The following is a 205-nucleotide window of genomic DNA, read 5'->3' on the forward strand; positions in this document are numbered from 1 at the left end:
GCTAGCTCGGTTATCCTGCTGTGATCTGATCAAGAATGATTGTGATTGGTGGTTTGCTGTGCATGCATGTCACTCACTAAAGTACCTTTTCCTTTTGTAGCAAGCAGCTAAATAATTTGCCTACTTAATATCGCACTTCCTAAAAACTAAATTCTAAAAAAATCGCACGTCCTGCGATGGGAATATTGTGCATGCGCATAACGCG

At 41.0% G+C, this 205-nt stretch overlaps 1 protein-coding gene across 1 annotated transcript in view; it reads left to right on the forward strand.

The window, feature by feature from the left end:
• LOC104952015 (fibronectin type III and SPRY domain-containing protein 1-like) overlaps positions 1-111 on the forward strand; it is a 1585-nt gene extending 1474 nt beyond the window's left edge. Inside the window, exon 4 of the mRNA XM_010778775.1 lies at positions 101-111. Coding sequence (XP_010777077.1) covers positions 101-111 — 11 coding nt within the window. The remainder of the gene's footprint in view (positions 1-100) is intronic.
• The last annotated feature ends 94 nt before the right edge of the window (positions 112-205 follow it).

The sequence above is a fragment of the Notothenia coriiceps genome, unplaced genomic scaffold (genome assembly GCF_000735185.1).
Source record: "Notothenia coriiceps isolate Sejong01 unplaced genomic scaffold, NC01 NC01_scaffold00000339, whole genome shotgun sequence".
NCBI lineage: Eukaryota > Metazoa > Chordata > Actinopteri > Perciformes > Nototheniidae > Notothenia > Notothenia coriiceps.